General features: G+C 35.8%; 1 protein-coding gene across 11 annotated transcripts in view; it reads left to right on the top strand.

The window, feature by feature from the left end:
• Positions 1–26,447, top strand: part of LOC121315796 (triadin-like) — a 97,246-nt gene that overhangs the window by 59,340 nt on the left and 11,459 nt on the right. For 8 of the 11 annotated variants that reach the window (XM_041250223.1, XM_041250218.1, XM_041250217.1 and 5 more), the window contains 13 exons: positions 4,503–4,541; positions 4,700–4,735; positions 5,444–5,473; positions 6,027–6,056; positions 11,660–11,686; positions 13,726–13,752; positions 18,938–18,985; positions 20,383–20,430; positions 20,855–20,902; positions 21,343–21,378; positions 22,991–23,038; positions 24,124–24,162; positions 24,436–24,462. In XM_041250223.1, the coding sequence (XP_041106157.1) occupies positions 4,503–4,541; positions 4,700–4,735; positions 5,444–5,473; positions 6,027–6,056; positions 11,660–11,686; positions 13,726–13,752; positions 18,938–18,985; positions 20,383–20,430; positions 20,855–20,902; positions 21,343–21,378; positions 22,991–23,038; positions 24,124–24,162; positions 24,436–24,462 (483 nt within the window). The remainder of the gene's footprint in view (positions 1–4,502; positions 4,542–4,699; positions 4,736–5,443; positions 5,474–6,026; positions 6,057–11,659; positions 11,687–13,725; positions 13,753–18,937; positions 18,986–20,382; positions 20,431–20,854; positions 20,903–21,342; positions 21,379–22,990; positions 23,039–24,123; positions 24,163–24,435; positions 24,463–26,447) is intronic. The other 3 variants (XM_041250219.1, XM_041250214.1, XM_041250213.1) reach the window with 2 other exon arrangements.

The following is a 26,447-nucleotide window of genomic DNA, read 5'->3' as shown; positions in this document are numbered from 1 at the left end:
AGGCTGGGTGATGCCTTTACTGGATTAGAAAAATTCCCAAAACCAAAAACAACAAGCACAACCGTCTGCTTGCTTCCTCAGCTCTCTCCTCTCCCTAATGGGAAGCTGAGGCCTCCTTTTATGTCAGGTGGCTGGGTGCTGATTGATCGTTAATTATTCTAATTAACTAATCAACCCCAGCCACCTGAACACAATAAACCCAAGCAGCTAGGGGAATTTAACCCCATAATTGCCAATTTCTAAAGGGCAGAGCTCTTCTCTGCCACACTGGCATTTGTGGCTGAACATTCGTCTCACCTGCAAGCAATTTAACTTCACTCCTGATCAAGCTCCAACGTTTGCGCAGTGCTTTCAAATCAATCAGCAGACTTTCATTGTTGCTCACTTTAATGTCAATGGTAGTGTTTCGGGCCTGAAATACTTGTTTGCGCTGGTCAATGACCAGACAAACTTTTATCCAGATTCCAGCCATCTAATGCAAGTGAACAACTTCACATAGTCAGTAATGAATCTGATTTCAGTTCTCGTCTGAGGCGTTAAATTGATTGATGTATTCTGTCAGTGCATCCAGAATACCAGGAAGGTGAGATGCAAATGCCTGATATGATTAACTCTGTCCAGTGTGTTCCAGAAAATCTATGAAGAGAACAGCCTATCTTCTGCAGCAGAATGCTCAATCGCTGTGGGCTGCAATTAAACAGATTGTACACCTTTTGAACAATTTCTGCCCCTCAGGGTATCTTTCAGTTGCACGTGCTCCACAAAGCTTGAGGCTATGACAAGCACACGGGGAGAATTTAGGGAGATTAACTTTCAATATCAGAGCTTGAGCACCATTATATTCACCAGCCATATTGGACCCATTCTCATATACCTGGGCTCTGCAATCCATGATTGTATTATCAGCTAAGAAATCAAGTTTCTGATTTGAAATATCAGCACCAATCTTCTTGTTGCAATCAATACATTTGAGAAACCGTTCTTTTACATTATAGGCAGCATTTGTTACTGATGGCATGGAGATACCGCATGATAAAAGTTGTCTGCTCTTGATGTGAAGAATCAGGTGTCACATCTACTATGATACCAAAGTACTTAGCTGCAGTCTTTCCTCTAATATTTTGTTATGCACATGTTGAGCACAGACTGCTATAAATTGTGAATCTCCTGAAAGGTAGTGGGCTTGAAGATGAATCTCCTAAAAGGTAGTGGGCTTGAAGATGACTATCTGCTTGCTGAGATTCTGCAAGCCTTTCCACATGTTCTTATAGAACTGGATCATAATGACTGAGTAATTCAATGAGGTCAAGAAAATTCCCATTATCTGGCGAACCAATCCTTTGAGATGATCCACAAAAGGCTAAAACTCTTTCTACCAAGAAAATGATAACGTCTAAGATCGTCTTTAGGATTTCCCTCCATCTAGCCGCCCTTGAAAGAATGTTCTTATCAAACTGCACGTCAATGGCAGAGTTTGCTTGAAAACGCCTCTCAAGACAATGCCACTCACTATAACATTTCTTTTGACTAGTAATTCTCTCGTGCTCTGGGAGCTGATCATAGAGTTTTTTCCAACCTGTTGTTACTGGCCAGCCTTCTACAGTTACGTTCGCAAGTGCAGTAACTACTCTGTTGTGCCTTATTACTTGTTTTTCTCGATCATTTTCGCTAAAAGCAGTGTGTGTGTGTGTGTGTGTGTGTGTATATATACAGTGCCTTGCAAAAGTATTCAGACCCCTGACAAATTCTCTCATATTACAGAATTACAAATGGTACATTGAAATTTCATTCTGTTTGATATTTTATTTTTCAACACTGAAACTCAGAATCAATTATTGTAAGGTGACATTGGTTTTATGTTGGGAAATATTTTTAAGAAAAATAAAAAACTGAAATATCTTGCTTGCATAAGTATTCAACCCCTGTGCTGTGGAAGCTCCCAGTTTGCACCGATGAAAGAAATTGCCCTAATGAGGACACAATTACCTTACCATTGGCCTCCACCTGTGAACTATTAAAGTTGCTGTCACATTTTCTGGATAAAAACCCCACTGTTGAAGGATCATTGGTAAGGCTGTGAATCTGAAGGAAAATGAAGACCAAAGAGCATTCTACAGAAGTTAGGGATAAATACAAATGCATAGATTAGGGAAAGGGTACAAAATAATATCCAAGTGTTTGGATATCCCAGTGAGCACAGTTGGATCAATAATCAGGAAGTGGAAGCTGCATCACACCACCCAGGCACTGCCAAAAAAAGGCAGTCCCTCAAAACTCAACGCTCAAACAAGGAGACTTGTGAGAAAAGCCACAGAGAGGTCAACAATCACTTTGAAGGAGCTACAGTGTTCAGTAGCTGAGAGTGGATTAATGGTGCACCAGTCATCCATATCAAGAGCTCTGCATAACACTGGCCTGTTTGGGAGATGGCAAGAAAGAAGCCGTTACTCAAAAAGTACCATCTGAAAGCATGTCTGGAGTTTGCCAGAAAGCATGAGAGTGACCCAGCTGCAATGTGGGAAAAGGTTTTGTGGTCAGATGAGGCCAAGATAGAGCTTTTTGGCCAAAACTCAAAGTGCTATATGTGGCGCAAACCTAACACTGCCCATGCCTCAAGACACACCATCTCTACAGTGAAGTATGGTGGTGGCAGCATCATGCTGTGGGGATGCTTCTCATCATCAGGGACTGAGCATCTTGTTACAATTGAAGGAAGAATGCATGGAGCAAAATACAGGAAAATACTGCAAGAGAATCTGCTTCAGTCCGCTAAAAAACTGAAGCTTGGGAGGAAATTTACCTTTCAGCAGGACAATGATCCCAAGCACAAGGCCAAATTAATATTGGAGTGGCTCAAGAACAAAAAGGTGAATGTCCTACAATGGCCCAGTCAAAGTCCTCATCTCAATCCCATTGAGAATCTGTGGCACTATTTGAAAATTGTGGTCCACAAGCGTCATCCAACCAACCTGAACAACCTGGAGCAAATCTGCCAAGAATGGACCAAAATCACTCTGACACTATGTGCAAAGCTGGTACATAATTACCCCGAAATACTTAATGCTGTTATTGCAGCGAAAGATGGCTCTACCAAATATTAATGTGTGGGGGTTGAGTACTTGTGCAAGCAAGATATTTCAGTTTTTCATTTTTCTTAAAAATATTTTCCAACATAAAACCAATGTCACCTTACAATAATTGATTTTGAGTTTAAGTGTTTTAAAATAAAATATCAAACAGAACGAAATTTCAATGTACCATTTGTAATTCAGTAATATGAGAGAATTGGTCAGGGGTCTGGATACTTTTGCAAGGCACTGTATATATATATATATATATATATATATATATATATATATATATATATATATATATACACACACACACAGTCGCTAATTGTGTTTAGATTGTGTTTTCATGTTATTGAAAGCCTGCAACTAAATTTCGGCTGCATGTACTCTCATTTTAACTAGATTCAGGCATTTGAGATAAGTAGCTGGACAGGGCTACAATAATTCATTTTAATCCTGGCTGGGATAAATGGTATTCTATTCTTGTATTTATTGTTGAAAATGTTGAAAACATCCAGTTTAAATATGTCTGATGGACTATTTTTTCTCCAAAGCCGAAGAATACACAATAAAATTGTTCATTTAAAAAACAAACAAAAAAAAAAGTGTTTTTCTGTGAATTACTGTGTTTGTTTTATAAGCTGGATGAAACACTCCAGTGATTGTGGGTTGTGTTGCATTAACATACGATTTGTTAGTATGAAGGAAGACTCTACATTCAGCTTTGCTTCGTGCCTCCAAACCAACCACCGTCATATGTTAATGCAACACAACCCATGCCCTGTCTTGTGTTACCCCTTACATCATGCTACACAACACACACACAAACATATATATATATATATATATATATATATATATATATATATATATATATATATATATATATATATATGTAAAACCCTAAGTTTTATCTCAAATAGCCAACTTCCGAGCATTCTGGTATGTTTAACATGCCTTTGTTAAGGGAAAGTGTGTTTGAAAACAAACATTAGAGGTATTTATAGACTTTTGATGCCTTGGTAACCACACATTTATTTCTCTTGGAATTTAATGTCTCTGTGATGTCCTTCACTATATAGCTTATGATGTAACAATCTACTGTTCCTTTCTATTTAAATATTTATTATTTATTTATTTTATTTTTTTTCACTTTTAAATTTTGAGGGGGCACTGACACATCCATCAAAACTGAATCATTATTAAAGAAGCAATGTGGGCTGTGATGCCACGCAGAAGACAATCTGCTAACACAATTTATCCCTGTAATCTATATACTTCGTACCAAGTACATTCTTTAACTTTTCCATCTACTGGTCACTGTAGTATAAGATGTAAGACAATTGCTTTTGTTAAACTCAGTTGTAATTCGATTTGCTAGTACAGCACTTAATATTTCTGTTTTTCTATTTTAATATTACTTTCCTTTAGTTGAAAAGAAACCTGCCGCATATCCAAAAGAAACTATAAGTAAGTATCTATTTTTTTCTTGTTCTGAATCCCATAGAGACACAAGCAGGAGAGGCATAGATTAATGGGACGGGTGGGGGTGGGGGTATGACACTGGCTGCAGGTAATCTTTGGTGTTAGATAAGACTGGAACTTTTACCAAATGTATATTTTTGTAGAAACTGAGGAGGTTCCTGTTCCAAAAGTAGCTCAAGGTAGTCACCAGATGGATTGGTTTTTTTTGTATTAAATGAATGACTTTTTTTATTAACGTTTTCCAATTTAATGTACAATAACACCACCTACTGATCACAATAGTGCATTGTTTTCATCTTTCTCATTCACAACCATTGATCCATTCCAGCCCCATCAAATTTGTCACTGTCCCATATGTCTAACAAGGCTCAGGTGTCACTAAGCCTAATGTAAAACCTGGAATGGCTCAAGATGCTATGCAGTGTCTTATTCCCATTCCTGCATTGTTTTGTTTAACTATGTATTACCAAAATAAAATTACTTCCTAAATCAGTTTAGTCATTACCTGATATATACTTTAATAGACATAGCATTTATGCACGATTCTCTTTCAGTTAACATTCCTAATATGCAGCACCAGATTGAAATTACATCCATGAGTATTTGCACTACAGTGGTTTCAGATTCTTATGGGTTTTGTTTGCCTGAGCTTCCTGTGTGTTCCCTGAGTGCAAAATATTGCCATAGAAAGAAGACTACCCCCTCTAGTAAAATACTGATGACATTTTTTCTCTATTGTAGCTAAAGCAGAAAAAGTGGAAAAGAAAGAAGATAAAGATTTTAATTTGATTAACATTTATGCATCCCACAGCTTTTTTTTTTTTAAATTTCTAAAACATATTTTGTATTGTTGTTTTTTAAAAGTATTTTTTTTATTATTATTGCAGCTAAAGCAGAAAAGGTGATGAAGAAAGAAGGTGACTCTAGAATAAGTCTATATCTATAATATATAATAAGTGACTCTATAATAATATGGCTAAAATTAAACAATGCATCAATTAGACATCTGCACTTTTCTGAATGGTTTTCAGTAGATTGTCAATGAAAGGGGATCATTGTTTTTGCTGTGCTTCCTAATATACACATTCTGTTAAATCTGAATTTCTAAGTGAGGTCGTGTTTTAACAATGACCATGAGTGCTGTTGTAACTAATTTCCCCTCTGAAACTATGATTCTGTATGGAAATTTACTAACCCTCAGCCATAGTTTCAGAGGGGGCATTTTATAGTTGCACACCACCAGTGCTCAGTTCTGTCACCACTTAAGAAATAAAGCCAGATTCTTCAGTAGCAAGAAAAAAGAATGATAGACAACCCACTTAATGGAAAATTAAACTTTATTTAAAACATGTAATTGATACAGTAAAGAGTATCCTTTTAAGTTCTCCATAATTAAACACACAGTGTACATTAAAGTATTTGTACCAGTATTGCAAATTCACATGTTTATTTCTGTTTCTTTGATTACAGGTAAACCAGAAAAGGTTGTAAAGAAAGAAGGTACAGTATACATTATATATGAATAATTTCTGATGTACACCAATTGCAATTTATGGTTACACTTAATTATATGTGTCTAATATACTAATATAAAAGAGTATGGGCTAACATATTTCCTATTAAATTCAAATGAATTACAGTAAGTATGAAGTCAGGATGCATTCATTAGATAGTCATATTGGTGATAAATGTGCTTCTTCGTAATTAAATAATGTTAGTGTTAATTAATAATTAATGTTTAGTTCATTTACATTTAACAGTAAACCATATGCTTGTTCATATGCAATTACATGTGTATGATAGAAATTTATTGTAATGTGTTATCCAATTTATGATCATATTACAAAAATAAATCAATGTACTTTGCCAGTTCTATGTTGTGCAGTAAAAAGAGACCAAACCTTAAGCACAGATCACTGACAAAACAATGTCAGCTATAGACAAGCTGTTTATCGACTGCTGCAGCTGGTACAGGACTATAACCGGGACAGTTTAAATTATTCTCTATAAATATCTTCTGATTTACCAACTACTGTATATTATATGCTTGGAAAATCGTGTTGCATGTTGGCAAGCTGAAAGTGTGAATCATAAGTGAGGCCCTATCTGTACTACCTTATCAGTATAGACAGTGATGGAGACTCCACACATTCAGCATCTGCCAGGAAAAATGAACCTCTGTGGCTGTGATCCTTTTTAGAAATACTCTCTGCCCCAAAGCAGAAGCCACTCACTAATGTAGCAGTAGTAATTGCATTGCTTGCAATACCATAGGCGAGGTCAGAACCCCAGAATAAACTAAACACGGCAATCTAGCACAAATTGCCAGTCTTGATTAATTACCCTTATATAGAGCAAACAGGAGTTCTTGGTCACTGTATAGTTCATGGTTCCATTCTTGAAACATCTATAAATGTGCTTGTAGCAGGGCAGTAGGGAAGCTCTGCTGTTTAAATGTGTTGTTTATTTACTTTTAGAACGGGGTCTCCCCCTCCGCCCCTGTGTCATGTTATTTTGTATTTTGTGTTTGTATTTTGATTTATTTATTGTATTTGTGTATTTTTAAATGACGGCGAAAGTTGTGCATTTTGTTATTGTTTTTATTAAATATGACGACGAGAAGCCAGAGCTTTTGTTTGGTAGTGTGGATTGTCCCATCCACAATTAAAAACCTTGTGCAGAAGATGGCCATCTCCCTATTAATTAATTGTTCAATTTATTGGTAATCGGAAGATGGTCACCTGCATAAAAGCCTGCAGCTCAGAGAGGGTGGGTGTTCAGAGGTGGAACAAGAGCGAGCGAGCGAGCGAAAGAGAAATTTAAAATAGAAGGTAATCTAGGAACAGTGAAGGCGATGTACCCAGCCTGACCTGGATGATATTTCTTGTTTTGTGTTTGAGACTTTTGTGTTTGTTTTTGTTTATGTGTTTCATTTGCTCTGTGAGCAGTGTTTTTGTTTGAACCTTTTATTTATTTTTGTCTTTAATAAACAGCGCACGGCGTTCTTTTGCCCTGCAGTACTGCCTTTGTGTTCTTCCTGCTTCTGGCCTGATGTCACCACTCACAGCCATCCTGCCACAGTGCTACTGACAAATATTAACAAGAAAAACAGTTTATTACAATAACATTTTAATGACACATTAATTTTCATCTTCATAGCGTGTCAAACATTAATTATAAAAGCCTTTAAGTAGTTATTTAATATTACAACACTGTACTGCTGGATCATAACACATTTTTAGATGTCTCTATAAAAGATCTCTAAACTAAATGCTGTAGGCACCACCAACAAAGGCCTCCCAACATGCCTTGACACTTTTATGTGACAAATTCATGAAAATGCGGGACACCATGGCCTAATAGAAGAGTAAAGTCCTCAAGGTCAGGATCTCAATTTAGCAGTGCTACTCCTGTGTGTCTTGACAAATGTAAGTCACCATACTTATAAATCTAAGGAATTATTTGTGGCTGAGGGTTAAATACTTGTCAGTTGTATGACTTGTCACAGTGCATGGCTCATGGATATCCCCTTTACTGATATAGCCAACTTAAACCTCTGTGCAACCCTCTTATACATGAGAGTGATATTACAATTGAACTAACATGGATCTGCACTTATACTGGCTTACATAAAAGCCACTACCAATGGGCATAGTTAGTCCTATATCACTGCTTCACAGCATAGTGCACACAGAGTAGCAGCATTATCTAATTGTGTTTGTAAGAGATACACAGTTGTTCCAGGCACAATGGATGTCACAGCAGGAAGAGTTGTATAAATGTCAGAAAAAACATTCAAGTGAAGTGTTAGGTCCATGTTTTGATAAGTATATGGAGAAGCATTGGGGAGATACTATGATCGCTCTTCCTTCCTCTATAGATAAAACAATATAGATGTAGTTGTAGAAAAAATTGAGAAAGAATCTTTTTGAAAAGTAAGTCACGTGGAATATGAAACAGTCAACAGTAGAATTGAGTCAAGAACTGCATTTGGGATCTCAAAATGTGCAGTGCTTAGTACAGCAGATAATTCATGAAGTTAAACAGTTTCAATCTCAAATGTGTTTAGATGTTAAAAACTTACAGGACAACATATGTAAGGAATGGGGGTGTTGTCTAATCAGGTTAAGCAATTGAAAACTCAAGTGGTTACCTTGGAGCCTAATGCAAATGAATCAATTACTTCAACAGAAGTACAAGCGGAAAAGGCTGCAGGTTCAAGACGATTGGATGTAAAGCTACCCATTAAATTGATGTTTCCAACATTTGGCAGGACTGAAGATGATGCAGATCTTATTCCGTATTTAGAAAAATGCAGACTCTCTCGGTTTTCAACCTTTGTGTAATGAGGAACAGCATAAAGCTTTAGTCAACAAAAGGAAAGCTGCTGGGAGATATATCGAACTTGGAAAAAGAGGTACCAGCAAATATGAGAAACAGTCTTTCATCTCTAAGCCACATATTGTTCAATGTTGGCGAAGTAATGCACAGCATTCACCAAGAAATCATCATTCGTATAAACAAGCTAATTCTTCAATCATCATCTCTTCAGAACAACAAAAGAAACATTTGATGGAAGATGCAGTATGTGAAGTAGATTTGACAGACACTAAAACTATCTATCTTCAGAAATCTTTAAGCAAACTTGAAAGCGCTGGATTCACTTTGAATTAAAAGAAGTGTCAATTTTGCAGACAGCAATTTAAGTTTCTGGGACACGTGGTAACCAACAAAGGGACTCCAGCTGATCCTGAAAATATTAAAGCCAGCAACTGTTTTCCTGAGCCTAAAACCACCAAGAAAGTTAAAAGATTTTTAGGCATTGCAGGGTGGTATCACAGGTTTGTTCCCAACTTTTCACAAATTGCTGAACCATTGAATGCACTGAAGAAGAAATGTGCCAAGTTCAAATGGACTACTGAGTGCCAAACTGTTTTTCAGTCTTTAAAAAAATCTTTTGATTTCACCTCCAATTTTGGGACATCCAAATGTCATTTATTGTGCATACTGATTCAAGTGCCTGTGGTCTCCGAGCCATTTTGGTACAAGGCACCACTCCATCCTCAGAAGAAGTTCTGGCTTATGCCAATAGATCTTTAACATCACCTGAAAGAAATTACTCAACCACCGAATGTGGGTGCTTGGCAGTAATTTGGGCTCTAGAAAAGTGGAGACATTACTTAGAAGGGAGACATTTACAGTATTGACTGATCATTCTTCACTGTTATGGGTTTTTAACACCAGTAAACCAAACTGCCTTCTAATTCACTGGGTGTTACGCCTGCAAGAATTTAATTTCTCAATTGAAAATAAAAAGGGAAAACTGAATTGTGCTGCAGATGCTTTTGAAGAATTTCTTCTTCCATTCTTGAAAACTCTTTCCTTTTCCTTTACTGGCTGGGATATATTGTGCTGCTGAGAGATACTTTAATTTTCTTTAACATGGATATGAGATTGATGGATTCTTTCGATAAACGTAGCAAACCGTGAAAACTGATACTGTTTTGTTTGATTGCTACACTGACTGTTGGAGTGAGTGTTTGATAGTTTTTTGTTTTGCTTGGGATGGCGAAACATTAGACTTAATTAGTAGCCTACACTACAGTTATTTTCAATGCTGGATACTGCATGACTTTTTGAGCCAGATCTACATTTACATCTTATTTATGTACCAGATTGTAAAATATATATTTACTGCTTTGTGATCTTTTCTCTTTTGTAATTTAATATTACGCTGCTTTTATCTTGCTGCCTATATCAGGAGAATAACACTGGACGCTTATTGGTGCATATTGCTTGTTTGTGCTTGGACAATTATATGTAATGCATTGCATGTGGCAGTTTTAAAAACATGCTATGGTGTTTATATAGACTAGTGATAAGTATTGAGGGCTTTTGGCTTTGGCCTTATATTTTTTTGAGTTGTGGATAATCGCAAAATTTGAATTCTAAATGCAATAGCATTAATAACTAGTATTACTTATTCAATTGTGTGTGTGTGTGTGTGTGTGTGTGTGTGTGTGTGTGTGTGTGTGTGTGCGCATAAGTGTGTTTTCTTCTCCTGCCTAACATTTAATTAAGTGAAACTAAAAAGCAAACTGATTTATTTGAACCGATAAATGTTGTTTTTTGTGTTTTGTATTAAATGTCATATCTTTTTTACTCTATTTTGTAATTTGCCAATATCAGTGATATATATATTCTATATATATATATATATATATATATATATATATATAATAGGTATATAGATATATATAATTATATATATAATATTGAGGACATTCAAAGAATATAACTCCCACTAAATACTGATATTATTAAATGGTTGGTCAGAAATGAATGACTACCTGGCACCCCAGATGAATCCTGTCAGATGTTGTTTGAGATGAAACAGGGAAGTTACCAGGATTTACCTGTTTTTTTAAATGTGTGCATCCTTTTGCAGTCTAACATGTCTTTCCCAAGCTTATAGAGCTTTAACTTTGGTTTAGCCTGTATTTTTAAGTAAGTAAACCCATAAAGTGTATGCAGAAAAACTGCACTTTACTGTTTATTTCTATCTAACTTATGCCCATTGTCCTTTATAAACAAATTAGTCCAGTCAATAGCTAATTAATTCATTCTTTGCTTTAGCTCCACACATTTTGTTGCAGTTTTATTGACAATGCTGCCATCTGCTGGTTACATTTATTTTTTCAGTATTAGTTTTCACAAAATACCAGTACAGAAAAGGAGAATTTGAATTCACTGCAACTACTATATTTAATTTTAACGAAATAGAAAGAATCCACTATCAACAAAGATGGTCAAGAACAGGATAATGAGGTGCTAAATGATGGAGCCTTGTAACCATAGATTTTTTAACTAAAGGTGAGATTGTTATGTTAACCAATTGATACATAGCAAAGAGTATAACCTTTTTACAGTTCAAGCCTATTAAACTAATTGATTTGGTTGATAAAAGAACTACAAGAGTTGCATCCTAAACACTGTATGACACCCACTGGACTACCGGAAGTACCAGGATTTAAAAAAACAAAACAAAGCAAAAAAAATCCTTTCATAAATTAGCCTTGATTTTCTTATTTGTTTTATTGCAGTTAGAACCCAGAAGGAGAAAGTTCCTGGTAAGTTAAAATCAGTTTCTGATAATGTAAATTATACAAGGGAGCATTTCATAACTGGACCCTTTTAAAATAATAAATACTAAATATTTACTATATATCTGACTGGCTGAATGATTTACCATGTTACATAAATTACAATTCTTGAGAATTAAGCAACCCTGTCTGCTTACCTCCACAGGTAAATGTAACCATTAGTCACTACACATTCTTTAATGCAGTTTTCTTTAATGATGTAGTTTAATATGGAACACTTTGTCCCCGATTTTGGGGCAAAGTAAGGGTAAAGTGTTTTATTATTGGCAGGATTGCACCATCCCTTTCATGTTGTGATTTTAAAGGGTGTTTGAGCTGCCGCTGGGGTAAATCCATTAGCACTGACCAATGAAGCAAATCAGGAGCAACTGAAAACCCCTTTACAAAAACGATAGCCCTAGCAATTGAATTTGCTGTAATTTTGATTTTAAAAAGCTGCTCTTTACTGCCATAGCACCATTTGTTAACACTAGAATGACCAAGGAGGTCATGTTGACAGTTTATGGAATTTAAATTTAAATTGCCGTGCATGTGTTTAAGGTACAGAGCTGTGCTTTCCTGACTTTTCCTAAATATATGTACTAATTACCCTGACAAAGAAAGAATCAGGTAACTGTAAAAATTAGGGAGATAAAATACTGTCATACCTATTCAACCAGGAGCTGTCAAATCGACCGCTAAATATAAAACATATTATAACAATTATAACAACAACTTGCCACCATGTATAGTAGTTTGGTTATATCAGTCTGCATTCCTTAGGTGAGCATTTCTATTGTTTCAATGACCCTCCTGATAGCCCATCAATCAGTCTTGACAGCTCACGGTGCCAGGATGTCTGTCTGCACTCTGGTTACTATACAAGTCACTCATTTTTCTAAGAAGTTAATTGTTACCCCAATACACATTGAAAATGGATCACGGAACATGCAGGACAGTAAAGCAGCTATTGCAATTACTACGATTCTGATGCAGCAGAGATGGACAATAGTGAATCTGGTTCTGAAGCAGACTGGGTTTGCGAAGATTAATCTTTCAGCAGCAGTGACAGTGAGGAGGATGCCAGTTAAGTGCCAGGACCGAGTGTAAGAAGAGGGTGCTGGAGATCTCGTGGCAGCCCCTGGAAGGATGCCAGCCCCTACACCTGATCCAGCTGCTAGTTAACCTAAGGCAGCCGCTTCTCTAACTGTAGTGCCAGCATCACCTGGCACTCAAGAGGCTGATAATGATGGCACTGTTTGGAACACTATAAATCCTGGTGTTGAAGTTGCAAGTAGAAGGGGTGAACTAAATATTTTGAAGGAAGTTCCAGGACCCATGGCATATGCAAAACGTAACATTGATGAGAGCACATTGAATGCTTTTCAGCTATTGATTGACATGCATACGTTTCATTGTTGCACTGAAACAAATTCCTGGTCAATGCCCTTAGAGATATATGCCTGTGGAACATATGGTGCCAGAAGCCTGGGTTACTGTTTATAGCTGTGCCAAATGCACAAAGACAGTCTGCGGTAAGTGCACAGCATATGTTGAAAAGCGCAGGATGTGTGTGATTTGTGCAACACTAAAGACTTTGTAAACGATTGTAAATGAAGCCCATCCTGTTCAAATGTTTATTTATTCATGTCATTTGGATTCTAGTATGTCTGTGTATAAACGCATAGCTTTGGTTGCTTATATGTGCTTTGTTGTAGTCAATATAAACCCATTTATTTAAAACAATGTTGATACTTATTTACATGGTTTCAATTGTACAGTTTTGTATGTACATGATATACCTGTATATACACATTTATTTTCAAATGTTTGTTTATTTCATTTTTTACAGTTTTTTGAGGTTGCAAATATGCAATATGTCTGTATATAAACACATTTCTGTTCAAATGTCTGTTAATTTACAATGTTTTGGTTGTGTAGATGCTGCATATGACTTTCCTGAAATCCTGCTGTATTTTCTTATTTAGATGTTTTTACTGATAATTTATCATTCTGTTATATTGCAGTTCATGTGGAAAATGAAAAGTCAAAAGGTACAGTATTAAAAACTTTTTTGGGGGGGGCAGCATATGCACTTTCCTATTCATATTCTTAAAGAGTAATGGGATAACCATTAGTATGCCTTACAAACATATATTTCTAATATTAGCCACCAATATTTCTTGTTATTTTATTTACTCTTTCCCAGGTGTGTCAAAAATGTACCATCCATTACTATAGGAGTTTACCATTAAATATTACCAGTTGTATACCATTAGATTTCAAATGGTTATTTAAATGGTGTTTTGGAACACTCTGTATAGTAGCTAATGGTATTTCCATATATATATATATATATATATATATATATATATATATATATATATATATATATATATATATATATTAATGATAAGAGGTAGCCCCCAAACACTTATAAGTCATAAATATATTCGAAGTTAACAGCCAAAAAGCTGATAGTAACATATTTAATCTGTTTTCATAGTGTGTTGTGCTTTAAACATAGAATATTTTGTCATTGACATATGAAGGTCATTTGTACATTTTGACCTGCAATACAAACTGTCCTTATGCAAACATAATTATCTGTAATTGATACTGCCATGTATGTAAGCGAATCAATAATTATACTGTTTTATTTTTGTATTACCTTATTCTACAGCTAAAGGAAAAAAGACAGCAAGTATGTTAAGTGGGAAAAAATATGTTTGCAATTTTTTTCTGGAGGATAGAGTTATAACTTCTTAGCTTGCTATGCCTGGAGCTTTCATGCTATTGTAGATCAGTGTTGCCACTTAGCAAATTTGTCGACAAATCTAGCGACTCTAAGGGCTGACTTGGAGAAAAAAAGCCCTTTTAGTGTCCCTCCCTCCCTGTCTGACTTCCTATCATTTTGCCAATGGCCACAGATTCCATGATTAAAAATATCGAACAATGACTGTCATCTATTTGAGAGGCGGGTGAAGCTAAATGATGACAAAGAGACAAGTGAAGTGACAGATTTGATGGTGTCAGAGCAGTACATAACGCAATAACAATAGAAACAGCAAATTGCATTCCTGTTTTACAGTCCAACAGGCCAATTAAAATCAATTTCAATAATAATGTTGTTTGACATCACACGTCACGCACACAACCGCCAAAAAAAACGTTAAAACATGCATTACACAGCATTTAATGTCAAAAAAGAAATAAGGAAAAAGTATTAAGTGAACACTATCAGGTATATATAATAATGTTACATACTTTTCGTGGAAAAAATGCTCAAACCGCAATATAGCCAACAATATCGAAAAGAGTGGGAGTTGGAGCCAGACTTTAGGGGTTGTTTGCGAGGAGTCGAGGGAGATACGAGAAAAGCCTGCTTTTATTGTAAAGTAGAAATAGTGGCAAAACACAGATTTAAAGCACAGTGACATAGCGAAGCACATACAAAGGTCTATGATGTTTGGTAACATGAAGCAGAAGCAAAATAACTTGAAGCCCATTAAAGAGGGGACGGCTCGACTGGCACGTAAGGCAGAGCGATGATTGCAAAGGTAATAGCAGAATACTGTTCGCAGCTCACCAGCGACCATCTGGGTGAAGCAGGCAGGAATGCATTTTCCGACTCGAAAGCAGCGTCCACCTTCAGATTACACCTTACAAAATGTACTGAAATCATAACAGGAGTGCTGGCTCCCTACCTTAAAAATCTAGTCGCCGACTTAGGTGACCAGAAATATAGTTTACTCCTCAATGAATCAACGGATATCACCATATCAAAATATCATGGTATTGTTATCCGATACTTCAGCGAAAAACAGGGCGCAGTTTTGTCGACTTTCCTTGGTCTCACAGAACTGGAATCTGCTAATGCTAGGGTCTTGGCAACAGCTCTTGTTAATATGCTTGAAAACTTGTGAATCAAGCTGAAAAACTTACTGGACATAGGGACAGATAATGCGTGAGTAATGATTGGAATAAACAATGGAATGTACAAGATACTCAAGGAAGAGTATGGGCTGCCACATCTGGTTCTAGAGCACTGTGTATGCCATTGTCTGCAGCTGGCAATACCTAGGAACATCGATTTCCTCATCAGGGAAACTTATAATTGGTTTGAAATGCAGAGAAGCATACTGACACGTGTATGAGATCATAAACTGTGGCGAATGGCCCCTAACCATTACAAAGATGTACCCTACTCAGTGGCTTTCAATTGAGCCTGCAGTATCCAAGATTGTCAAACAATGGTGTGAACTGAAACTACACTTTGAGCTCAGCAACAAGTAGAACAGCTACAAGGCGGACATGCTGCATGCAAAGTACAGCGATGAGAAGAATCGCCTATACCTAACTGGAACAGGCGTGTGTGGGGACGTCAGACCAGAAATGAACAAACTCAGCACTGCAAAGGGATATGGTGAGTGAAATGAATGTGCCGCTGCACGGTTTATTAAATACGGAAAAATAAATGGTTTGAACAAAAACACATTGTAAAATAAAACGGCACAGTAGCCAAAACTAACAGACAATAAACAGACAGACAAATGAGTGGACGAACTGGCACAAACAAGTACCGTGCTGGTTCTCCAGCATGTAGTAGCATTCACACAACCCCGAGTGAGTGAAAACATGCTGTTTTTATGCAGCAGTACCAAGACTTGATTACTAATCAATCATTCAATTGGAGTCTCGGTACAACTGCACGTGAAGTGCTGTGCAATCCTTGTGCCTAAATATAAATATACATTTTAAACACTTGTGTTACACAGACCCATTTATATCTCGTGTACCAATGACTATACACCAACATGAACACACTGCACATAACATACAACACAAATAAATAGACCGGGGGGGGGGGGGGCACTTTGCCACACTAACCTACTTGAAGCCCATTTTAAATGAAGTGCAAGTCATAGTAAAAGCATATGAAAGAGAGAAGACTGATCTTGTCAAGTGACTTGACAGCTTGCTGAGTCTGAGGTCTGTCTGCGCCAAGGTGCTGATACCCATGGCAAACATTGACATTTTCACATCCCCTATTGATTGTCACCTGGATCCCTCACCTTACTTTGGCTACTACTTTGAGAATGAAAGATGCAAATCTAACAATGGAGAAAGAGAAGGTCATACACAAGAGGTGTATAGATTTTACTGTGGCCCTGAGCAAGGAACTCCAGTAAGGCTTTCTGTCAACTTCAAAACACTGCGACATATGGCTCTCTTCAGTGCTGAGGAAACCCTTAAGATCAATAAAGTTAATTACATCGTACATGTAGCCAAACTCCTGGGATACCAACCTGAGAGCACTGACAAAATACTAACTCTGTGGAAGAATATCTACTTTGTCAAGTAGGTCAACACATTTGACACAGTACCATTCTGGGCTGAAATGAGGAAGTACCAAGATACTGCGAACATCAACCCCTTCAGCGACATCTGTGATTTTGTCCTAGCAGTGCTCTCTCTGCCACACTCCTACACTGATGTAGAGTGTGTCTTCAGCCACATGGATATTGCAAAATCTAAACCAAGAAACCGAATATTCCTCACCACTTTGAATGCCATACTAAGGGTGAGGTACAGACTTGTTGGCGAATCATGCTACAATCACAATCATCCTGAATCTGTACTTGAAGTGATTGGTAGCACAGCAGCCTACTCCTTCAAAACACAAGCTTATACATCTGCATCAGTACAAGAGGAGAGCGATTTTTGTGTTGTGTTTGGTGTTTAGATGCTATATTTTCTCTCGTATCATAGTTATATGATTAATGTATTGTTATTGTATTGACTGCTGATAAGTGAAAAGCAAAACCATTACTCGAGTGATAATGCCTTTCTGTCATTTTGACACCCTCACCGCTTAGAGCTCTAGTTACTGTGCGTGTGTAGTTGTTGGTGTGTCTATGTACTATAATTGTGTAGAAAGGTTGCGCTGATATTATAATTTTGACATCTAAATATGAGAACATAATGAAGGATTACCAAAGAAATGTTATCGTCATCTGCTAGAGGCAGCCATACGATAGGATGAGTCTTTGTTCAAAACTTCAGCTATAGTTAAAAAAGGAAATATTTGGGTTGTCTTCCTGTCTAGGGGTGTGAATAAGACAGCTAGTGATTTACTTCGATTTTATCCCAGTTATCTTTATTAATACCCACGCTTAAAATTGTTAAAATAGTCAACTTTCAGATCTGAAAAGTTGGCAACACTGCTGTAGATACTTTCAGGGAATATCGTAATTGTACTGTCACTTATAATTGCCGTTTTCGCTTTTTTACCCGAAGACAAATGTAGACACAAAGCTCTCTTTAGGCTGTTTATTACTACAAAACCACTCTTACTTTCATGGCTGACAGCCCACTACCCTACAGATGCAGACATTCTCCTAAGCCACGGTAATACAGTGATAACAACAATGAAACAAAGCAACCATCTCAATCAATAACAGAACATGACAACACAAAAAGGGCAAGAAAACAACAATTAATAACTATCAAAAGTTTACAGAATTAAGAATTTCCCCAAAATAATTCCCCAATTCCAGAGTCCTTTGCGCAACAAATTTACCTGCCAGTCCAGAGACGACACCTCACACAACCTCCAGCAGGAGGTGCAGTGTGCAGTCGGCCATGCTTGTCACAGTATGTTTAAGGGGGATGGAAAATAAGAAACCAGTTCCATTAACTACATTGCCCATACGTTACCTCTGTTAAGTGCTGAAGGTAAAAATGTGTAATTATCTTGCTTGTGAGTCAGGCTGAAATGCAATATGAATGTGAGCTTTACCTTCAGTACTGTCCAACAAAACATCCCTGGTTAAAGCTTTATTGAGGCAGTTATTATGTATGTACTCCTACCATAGTGATTTTTTTTTTTTTTAAAGAGAGAACATCAGCCTCTATTAGGCAGCAACAGAATGTAAATACAAACAAATTCTAACTATTTTTATATTGGAAACAATGACAAATGACATTCCAGGTTCATTGCTGGACTCTCTTGCCTTAGTGTGTGCTGCTTTGTGTGGGGCTGTTCTGAAACGAAACCTGCTGTTTGTTGTCTGGGATTATTTAAATCCCATGACACTCTGTAAAAATGCTGGGCTTGGGTTGTATCTTATCACCTCAAAAAGCAATGTGTTCTGTGTTTGTTTCCATTTTTAATACAATGGATGCACAGTATGTATGTGTTTAATAAATAATGAAATCACAACATATACTTTACAGAATCAGAAGTGGTCAAAGAAAAAGATAGTCCATCACCGACAAAGAAAGGTAACATTTTTACAAAACAAACTTAATACAATGACATTTGGTTTATATTATTTCAATGATGATTGTAAATTAGTACATGGTGTACAGTTATTTTTTTTACAGCAGCATATCAGCTGATCTAGTTTAAGCGGTTTATGCTTTTGTTTAAATAGATACATTTGGTTATTCAGTCATTTGTCTCAATGCACTGTTTGTGATTTTCTTTCCCAAGTCCGTATTTGAAAGGATGGGCTACATATCTTTTGGAAAAACTTCAAGGGTGATATGTGTAAGGAGATAAGAGGTTTATGTTGATTTGGTAAAGCAGGGGATCACTGGGAAAAGCACGTACTTACTGTAGTATACACTAAGCCATTTCGATCGTGATACCCTTGAAAATAGTACATCTAGAATTGCATACTTATTGTTATAAACCAAAAAAATAATGACATTATGAATTGCATGTTATTGTTCGATAAATTGAAATACTAAGATGTACAGTTCAAAAGGAAAAATTTTGTCGTTCATACTACACACTTTAGGGAGGGGGAGGGGGGGGGGGGGGGGGGGGGGGTCCAATAAGATTAGCTATTGCTGTTTGAGCCCAAATAGCTATGTTTGCATATCCCCTCAGCTTTTGTATACATTTTTGTGTCAAATTATTAATATGCTCTTATGCTATACATGCTGACGTGTCAAAATAACATGTATGACTGTTAAAAGAATTTGAATTCAAAGCATTATTCTTTTGTTAAGATATGTTACATGCAGCAGATACATTTACATTACATTTCTTCTAAATCCTAATGTATACTTAAATATAATGAAAGCAATCATGTCAAAAGTCTTTCACTGTGCCTCAGTTGAAGTTCTGCAGAGAACATAATAACATACACACTTAATCTGGATCACAGTGATTGGTTCCTCTCAGTGTATGATAACATTGTACCCCTGAGCCAAACTGACATTATTTTCACACTATGCACATGTTACATTTTGAAAATTTAACTGAAAAGTTGTTTTTATTTTCTTTAGCAATTGAGCTTCCAAATTAACCACCACCAACAAAAACTTGAGAGAAAATTAAGGGCAATACTGCCATGCTGGGCCACCTTGCTTCAGTTTATTGCTTGGAGTGTTGTTGTGAGATAAGCCTGCCATTTTATAACCTGGGACATACTGGTTTTCTTCTTTCTTATGTCAGTTGTCTTTAATTTCAGACCAGACACTTGTCCCAACAGTTCTTTAATTCAGTAATTGAAAACCTTTCCATTGTGCACCTGGGGCATGCAGTAAGAATGGTCTTATCATCAAGGTTTAATGCTTATACATGGGCGTTTTTACTATTACTGTTGTGATATATGTTTAGATCACATTAATATCATCTTTATAGTAAAATCACAATATGTATTTTGCAGAGCCTGAAGTTGAAAAACAAAAAGCCAGCCTAGCACAAACAAGGAAAGGTACGATTTTTAGAATCCAGCATAATAAATCCTTACAAACAATCACTGTCCAGATTAAAGAGAATATATTAAAGTATTTCTGTCAGATGATGTCATGCAGTCAATAGAAAATGAACAGCTGATTGTTCATTGGGCTTTCAGTTTGCATACATTCATAAATGCTTAAATATTCACATTTCGTCATGCACAAGAGTGGCAATAGATTATTGTTAAGGAGGACAATTTGTTATTTAACTTTTTCTGATACTGGATAATACTATTTACACGACAGTAGCACAATTGCTTAGTTTGAATTAGCCTTTGTAAAAAGTTCTGAACACTTTTGAGTGATTACGTGATAATTAGCATTATTGGAGCACTGACAAATCTTGTGCTTTCAGCTTTTAAATATATCATGCAAGTTGATCTTCCCTGTGCCTTTCAGTATCGCAGACAAAGAAGGAAGTAAAGTCTTCAAAAGCTGCAGAACCAGGTATAAACAATACATGCAATTGTAAATTACAAAATGGAAGTATAAACGGTTTAATATGTACACTATAAGTCACAGGAAGCAGAAAGTTAAAAGCACTATTTACAAAAAACTTTAATCATACAAGTTCAATGAACTCTTTATTTGTTAGCATAACATCATATCTAATGATAAAACATTTAATTAATTCTACATAAATTATAATGAAGTATACTACTCAAAATTGATGCTTAGGATCACTTTTTTCAGTTATCCTTGGTTGTTCATGTAGCAGTCATGCATTTAAACAGAGATTTTATTTATCTATTTATTATTATTATTATTATTTATTATTATTATTATTATTATTATTATTATTATTATTATTATTATTATTATTAATTTATTAATTTATTTATTTATTTTTTTTATTTTTGGTTAAATTGTCCTTTTTTGTCATACAGCCAAAGCATTGAAAACTGAAGAACACAAAGAGTCAAGTAAGTCAGGTTGTTTATTCAGTAAGCAACCCTAAATGGATGTGTTGCAGCATGGCAGGTGAAAACCCTGCTGGTGCATGAGTGTGGGGGTGTGTGGGGGGAATATTGGGTGGCAGGGAGGCGGTTAAATTCCTTCCTGGAGCTATGAATGGAATACATGATTAAATTATTAATTAAGACTCTAGCCACAGGTGTATAAATAGGGTGATCACAGGTGTTAGTTTAGGTAGTGATGAAGAAGGGGCTAGTGTTCGGTTTGTTGTTTTGTATTGTGTTATGTGCTTTATTGTTGTAAAAAGTGCACGTAAGAATTTACTAATCTTGGATTATAGTTGTGATTGGGTTATCATATATATGTGATGTGCCTTCTGCCAGTTCTGTTGTCAATTCAATGAGTGTCTTCTTTCTATTTATTAAGAATATTATCTTCAAGTATTGCTCATCCTTGTTAGACAGCTTTTTGGGTCTTCCAGTCCTGGGTTTGTCAATTACAGATGATGTTTCTCTGTACTTGTTGATAATGCTTCGGACACCACACCTTAAAAATCAAGTGATGCAAGCTATTTCACTCAATGTTTTTCCTTCTTTATGCAAGTCAAGGTTGTTATAATAGTAGAAAACACTAGTGGAGGCTTTGAGTAAATTGTTGATGCACATAATGCATCAGAGTAGAAAAATGCAACATGTCTGACTTTTGCACAGCAGTGTGTGTGTGTGTGTGTTTATATACACACACACACATACATACATACAGACATTGGACAAGAGGAGCTACTGTAAATGTGTATTTACATCACTCAAGCCTGTTAAAGAGACCTGGAGAACAGTTCTAGAACACTATCATAAATGCCACACATTATTCAATCAATCAAAACACACCTTTAAAACACAGTCTTTGAGTAGGAGGACTCAGGTCTCACACTCAAATGTTATAGGCATGGTTGTAAACTCAGTGTGACATGAAAAGTAAAACAAAAAGGTTAAACTGACCCTTTGAAACAAAAAAAAAAAGACTTGACGAATTATGAATTTGGGAGGAAAGCTTCTTTAAAGGACAGAGTACTGAACACAAGAAAATGCTTTTATCACAGTTACATCACTTAAAATGCTATTTCAATTATGTGTTTTTTTAGTTTTTAGTTTTTTTTAGTTGAGTCCTTATTCAGGAAAATGGCTATTGAGGAGCAGTATATAGCTCAAAGGGTTTTCAGTCGGACATACAATATTTATCTAAATAACCTTATGGACACAACAAAGCACTAAAAGTTTCTTTTTCAGGCTTTCTTGTATACATTGTATGTACGCGTGTGTGTGTGTTTTTTTTTTTTTTTTTTTTATCATACTTCTCTGTGATTTACTGCGGCTGCCTGTACATTACCACACTTCACTTTGCTTCCTACACTTTGCTGTGTTTTTATCATATTAACCTTCTAGTGGCAGCTATATTTAAAATTGATATTTTATATTTTAAATTACGCAAACATCTTCATCATTTCGTTTTTGAAATAAATACACATTAGACTGCATTGGAAGCACTTGCTGTGCTGTGATGCTTTAGGGCTGTTTATTAAGTTTGGTCAGCTGTGAACTTACGGGACATTCATTTTTACAGAACGTGAAAAGGAGAAAGAAAGACCTGCAGCTGTTCCTAAGGGAAAAGGTAAGAAGTGAACTAATAGTGATTTTATCAAACTGGCAGAAATGAATAGAAACTGGGAGCAATAACACAGCCTGATAGTTGATGACGGTGATGCAGAGAGAGAGACACACAAATGACACAAAGTAAAGTAGATATTTTAAGACAAACAGTCAGATGAAAGATACCAGTATGTAGATATGTATGGTGAAAAGGATGGCTGAATCAGAAATAAAGAATGGTAAACTTACAGAGACAGATGGGAAGACTATATTGTTTGTTAACTAAGTCAAACAGACAGATGGTTGATGGGTTGAAGCAGATAAACTAGTAAGATATATGGATATGTACAGTCTATAGATAGTTTGAAGGAAAGATTCATTTGTGAATACATTTAAAGCCATTATTCTACCTTTAGTGTTGGTAGTGTTTCCTGGACATTAGGTTTATATATTTAGGCATGGTGTTCACATTTCAGCAGAACATAATAACCACAACAGTGGCTCCAAGCATTGCTTTCTGAAGTGTTTTATCAGTTTGATGCATAATTTATAATTATGGTTAATCTCAGCTATGAGGCCTTGGTTAAGAACAACATAAACTCACTGGACAGAAATTGGTTAATGTTTGTATTCTGGTTTGTCTTACAGGCTCAGACAAGGAGAAGTGCTTGATCTAGGGTTTAAATAGCAAGTTGACTGAAGGAAGGAGAGGAGCCTTTGCTCCTACTCCCTTACTCAGACCTGTGTTACAAATAAGTCTTCATTGTAGAGATGTCAGAAATTGTAATTGCAAGTGGTTAGTTCATAACGTGCTAATATTAATAATTTATGAGGTCCTTGAGAGCAAAAGAAGAATTTGCTTACAGATGTTGTAATTAATTATTAACTACACTGTAATCATAAAACTGCAAGTGTGATTATGGTATAATTAAATAATATTACATGTCATGCAATTCTTGGTTTATTCTATAGCCACTGCATGAGATGTAGTATTGGTACTACTGCAATTGTTTCAAAGGACTGTCATGGCTTATTTTTAGTACTTTCTACAGGTTAGTCTTGTTCAGAGGCTCAAATTTGTTTGCAAATTGCATGTTTCCCAAACAGAGCCTGAAGCTACAAAAGATGAAAAATCTGCTAAGACAGGTAAGACAGCTTGTATGCTATACCTGACTCATTTATTGTATTACTACTTTGATGAAAAGTCATGTTTTTGTCATTGCATGTTATCATGATTTTTTAAGGGTTTCTTAGAAATATAAAAAGAAAAAGAAAAGAAATCTGTCCCTGTGCTGTACAATAGTGAAGCTACATATTTGTACTATAGCTTTAAAAATTACAGTGGTACATTTTATAATTAATTAATTACACTTTCAAATATAATTTCAGAAAAATCTAAAGTGCTTCTTTTGCTTTCAGTCAGAAAAGCCAGAGGAAAATCATCAAGTATGTACTGCTGTGCTCATGTTGCATAATGCACATCTGTCATCAGAGTTTTTAACAAAACATTCACCTTTCCCCAAAATTGTGTTTTATCCTCAGCAGATTTATAGTGTTATATGTATTCTAATGTGTGTTACACATAATATGTAACAGTATTCTTCTGATCTTGATCTGTTTTCATCAAGTGTCAAGGTTTTTCTTTCTTTCTTTTGGTAACACTTCACATTAAGTGTCTCTAATTACTGTGTATTTACATAGTAGTTGCTTAGTGAATACATGTGTACTTACACATGATTACAATTTTATTATGCAGTTAGAGTATATGTACATGTATGTAAGTGCACAATTGTATCAGAAAAGGGCCAGGGTTAGGTTTAGAGTTAGGGTTAGGGTTAGGGTTATATTGTGCAAAAAGATTTAACTATGCATTATAGCATTGTGATTATGTTTAACTACACCGTAATAATAATTTTTGGGTTCTTCATGTTTTATTGTTAATTCATTACACGCTGTAGGTCACACGGTCTGATTGCTAGACAACTGGAGTAAAGTTTCAAAAAGCATCAGCAACTTTCAACCCATTGAATAATTGCCTTTGGACTTTCTGAATAATCCAAGTGAAAACATAAAATACAAGCAAAGAACCAAATATTTTTAAATATTTTTAAAAGAAGAAAATAGCATTTAGATTTTAAAACCTTAGGTTAGCTCTCTTTTAAGCAAATTAAGGAGGATGGGGCTGGCTGCACCTATTGAACAAAAGTATATTCAGAAAACTGTCAAAGCATTCTCAAAGTGGTTATCTTAATTTCTTTAACAAGTTTCCAAAAATAAATTAGAACAGAGGCATGCTTTGTCATAGTGACTTTGCTACTATTTTGTTATGCAAAAATAAATGTATTCTATATGGAAGAACAATGTAACATGTTGATTCATTGGTTTACATAAAAAAGAAAGTCTTTATAAAACACACATTTCTGGAAAATATAAATCTAAAGACACCGTCTCAAGGTTGTTTGTAGATACTGTTTTGCCTCTAAATGACTCAAACAACTCATGGCTTCTAGTTGCTGGCTTTTACTGCAGGCTGAATCATACACATTGACAAATAAGCAACTGCCACAAGGATTGTATGAAAAAATGAAAACAGATAAACATTTCAGTATAAAAAGGGAAGCAGTGTCTTTGGGAAGATGCTCCTTTGAGCTTGTTGGTGATGACACAGCCAAATGCTTCAGACATATTTCCTAAAGGCTTTGTTTTTCACTAATTAGTTTTCTACTGAGAAGTACAGCCTTGTTTTCTTTGTACATTTCAATATGCCTATTCAGCCAAACCTATACATTTAACTTGACTTACTTTGAGAACCAATTATCATTTCAACGGAACTTCTTCAGTGATTTGCGTTCAACAAGATTTTGATGACAGGGCAAACCTCTAGCACTAGGGGAAACACGTTTGCCCCTGATTTTGATTTTAAAGAATTGGCCTAAACTAAACGACCTTTGCCCTGTAATTTTGGTGACATGCTTTGCCCCATTCTTTACCATTTGCATTACTGCCACTGGTCATCAAATGTTTTGGGGTGTGGCCTCATTTGCATGTTACCTTTGAGCAACTTCAATGATGGCACAGACAGGAGCGACTGTGTCTCAAACTAACCAGGTAAGGGGAGGTTTATTTGAAACACATTTGCAGCCAATCCCATTAAAAAAGGGAACAGCAAGTGATGACAATATTCAATTTTATATTTATTTATTGTATTTATTTAAAATAAATAATAAATAACATAGCTGTGCTAACTGTGAACATGCCTTCGTTGATGTTATATAAAGTGATTGTTTTGTGTTAAATTTACTTCCTAATGTAGGTATGTTTAAATACCAGACACTGTGGTGTTTTGGTTAGGTGCCTTTACAAACAAGAAAGCACAGTAAATATTGATTACCTTTTCGTTCAGCTTAAATTAGGTAGTAGTAACTTAAATC

Source organism: Polyodon spathula, chromosome 5 (assembly GCF_017654505.1).
Source record: "Polyodon spathula isolate WHYD16114869_AA chromosome 5, ASM1765450v1, whole genome shotgun sequence".
Lineage (NCBI taxonomy): Eukaryota > Metazoa > Chordata > Actinopteri > Acipenseriformes > Polyodontidae > Polyodon > Polyodon spathula.
Note: the sequence above shows the minus strand (reverse complement) of the source record. Positions and strands in the feature narration are given on the sequence as shown.